The sequence below is a fragment of the Penaeus japonicus genome, unplaced genomic scaffold, assembly GCF_977035675.1.
Source record: "Penaeus japonicus unplaced genomic scaffold, GWHDUDI00000001_assembly GWHDUDI00000030, whole genome shotgun sequence".
Lineage (NCBI taxonomy): Eukaryota > Metazoa > Arthropoda > Malacostraca > Decapoda > Penaeidae > Penaeus > Penaeus japonicus.
This window is the reverse complement of record NW_028234432.1, coordinates 14,683,308-14,685,807: the sequence shown is the minus strand read 5'-3', so window position 1 is coordinate 14,685,807 and position 2,500 is coordinate 14,683,308. Positions and strand designations below refer to the sequence as shown.

The 2,500-nt window shown below is 42.7% G+C and overlaps 1 protein-coding gene across 1 annotated transcript in view; it reads right to left on the bottom strand.

Annotated features, from left to right (window-relative positions):
• LOC122257245 (uncharacterized) overlaps positions 1-674 on the bottom strand; it is a 1,901-nt gene extending 1,227 nt beyond the window's left edge. Inside the window, exon 1 of the mRNA XM_043022423.2 lies at positions 466-674. Coding sequence (XP_042878357.1) covers positions 466-674 — 209 coding nt within the window. The remainder of the gene's footprint in view (positions 1-465) is intronic.
• Between the last annotated feature and the right edge of the window lie 1,826 nt (positions 675-2,500).

Below are 2,500 nucleotides of genomic sequence, written 5' to 3'. Positions count from 1 at the left end.
AATGGTCTTTGTTTATGTGTCTTGTTGTTAAGTAAACCATAAACTGATATATTATGCAATTGGGAATTTGAGTATTTAAGACTGTGGTAGAGTGAAAATGTTTATGTAAGTTAAAAGATGCATTTTTTATGATCTCTAAGAATCGCTCTTGGGGAAAAGAATCAGATTACATATTTACATATTCTCTCTCTCTCTCCGTCTCTCTCTCTCTCTATCTATCTATCTATCTCTCTCTCTCTGTATCTCTCTCTCTCTCTCTCTCTCTCTCTCTCTCTCTCTCTCCCTTTATCTCTCTCTCTCTCTCTCTCTCTCTCTCACACACACACACAACCCAAACAAACAGGACCAAACACTTCACCCACTAAACCATATCCTACACCCATCCACCTAAGCCCCCCCCCCCCCCCCCCGCACCATCCCCGCAAAACCCAAGCGCGAACCCCACCGCCCGGGTGAGAGACCGACCTGGCGTGAGGCAGGAGTCCGGGGAAGATCTCGATGCCGAAGAGGGCCGAGATGGGCACCGCCAGCACCGCCATGAGCACGAAGAAGGCCAGCAGGGAGATGAGGAAGCCAGCGATCGGGTTGTCCTGAAGGTATCCGGTTCCGATCTTGGCCAGGTTGACGGGGAGATCAAAGGCCAGCACGACGGCTACTTCTTGAGAGTCAGTCATCTTGGAGGCTGCGGGAGACGGGAGGATGAGAGGATGTGGCTCAAGGAAGGATGGTTAGTGGGTGGGGAAGATGGGGCGTTGAACAATGAGGGAAGAGGACGTGTGAGAGGGAGGATGTAAAATGTCAAGGAGTCCAGTTTTACAATCATTGGTGATAGGATAGTTTACGCTCCATGTAGTATTTTTATTATAATTATTATTATTATTATTATTAAGTCAGTACATACGAATAAAATTAAATAAAAAATGATATCGTTCTTCGCTCAAGATTTGGATCAGTACATAGTTTGCATCGTAGTCTCCAATCTTGTCAATTGATAATAGTAAAGAACATACAAATATATACCATCAAAAAAATCAATTCAATCATACAAGTCACAAAATAAAATAAAAAATACATTTATATATATGACTGATGGAAAAGAGCAAGAAATCGTGCTGTATTAAGAGCGCGCCTTCACTCGCCGCGGTCGCTGCGGGATATGTTCGCCGCGGTCCCTCGGTCGTGGTGAACGGCCAATACTCTTTCTCATTTTGCTTAATTTTGGAACTTATTTCATTCTATGTTTTCTTCTCGTGGTCACATACCATTCTGTAACAATTTCCGTGACTCTAAATATAAAATGAATGCTATTCAAATGATTTACATTACATGCCTTTTACATGCAAGATACTCCCTAAGGAACACCCATCATGGATATATCAAAACCAGCACTGTATATCACATTCCGAAAAACAAAAACAAAAGAAGCAAATACAGCGTGAAGCAAACTCCGCGTCCATTCAGCACAACCCAACCGGCGTACATTCCACGCGCATTTCAACCCAGCAACAGCAAGCAAGGCTGTTGAGGTTCAAGGACAAGGTCGAGGGGTACACCCGGGTACGCCCTTCGTTGTTCAAGGTCTTTGTCGCATATTTGAGGTCAGAGAGAGAGAGAGAGAGAGCGAGAGAGCCAGGTAGCGAAAGGGGAGAGGAGGGGGGAGGGGAAAGGGTAGGGAGGGGCAACGGAGAGAGAGATCATATGTGAAAGTGACCGAACAAGTTTGTTTTTTTTTCGTTTCTTTTTTATGCGTGATTGCGGAGGGATTTTTTTTCATTGTCTGTTCGCGTGAGTTTGCGAATGTTTTTGTTTATATGTTGGAATTTCTGTTTGATATTTTCTCTTCATTTATCGATATATCTTTTTTACTAATAGTATCTCTCACTCTCACAAATGAATTATGTTATCCAACTTCCATATGCTTGAATACACAATGATGCCAATAAGAATTCACAGAATAACGATATAAAAACAAACAATACAAACAACATCAAAACTACCATCGCACATCAATCCACGCGTGAGAAAATAAGCCCCAAAAAACCCTTCTCCTCCACTCGCTGTGTCTATTAGCTCCCTTTAATATACCAAGCGACCTCAGCTCACTCTCCTCCCCCCCCTCCCCACTCCCCACTCCCCCGCCACAATTTCTCCCAGCCCCCCTACTACCCCCTCCCCCCTCCCATCCCAACACTTTTCGTCTCTGCAAGGTCAAGGTCAGAAGGTTGACTTAGCAAAAAAAAAAAAAAAGAAAAGAAATGAAAAGAAAATGAGAAGAAAGTTATGGCTGACCTGGTGTTCGCGCTTGGGAAATGTGTCATATAGTTGGGTACGAATCCATTAGGGTGAGGTGCATAGCCACGAGGTGTTTTGTATGATTTTTTTTTCTTTTTATTCATGATTTCTTTATGGTTAGACTAGACGTCTCGTTGTTATCTAATTTTACTAAATGCAAAGTTTGACTATTTGTTATTCCTGTATAAGATGATTCAAATTCACATAA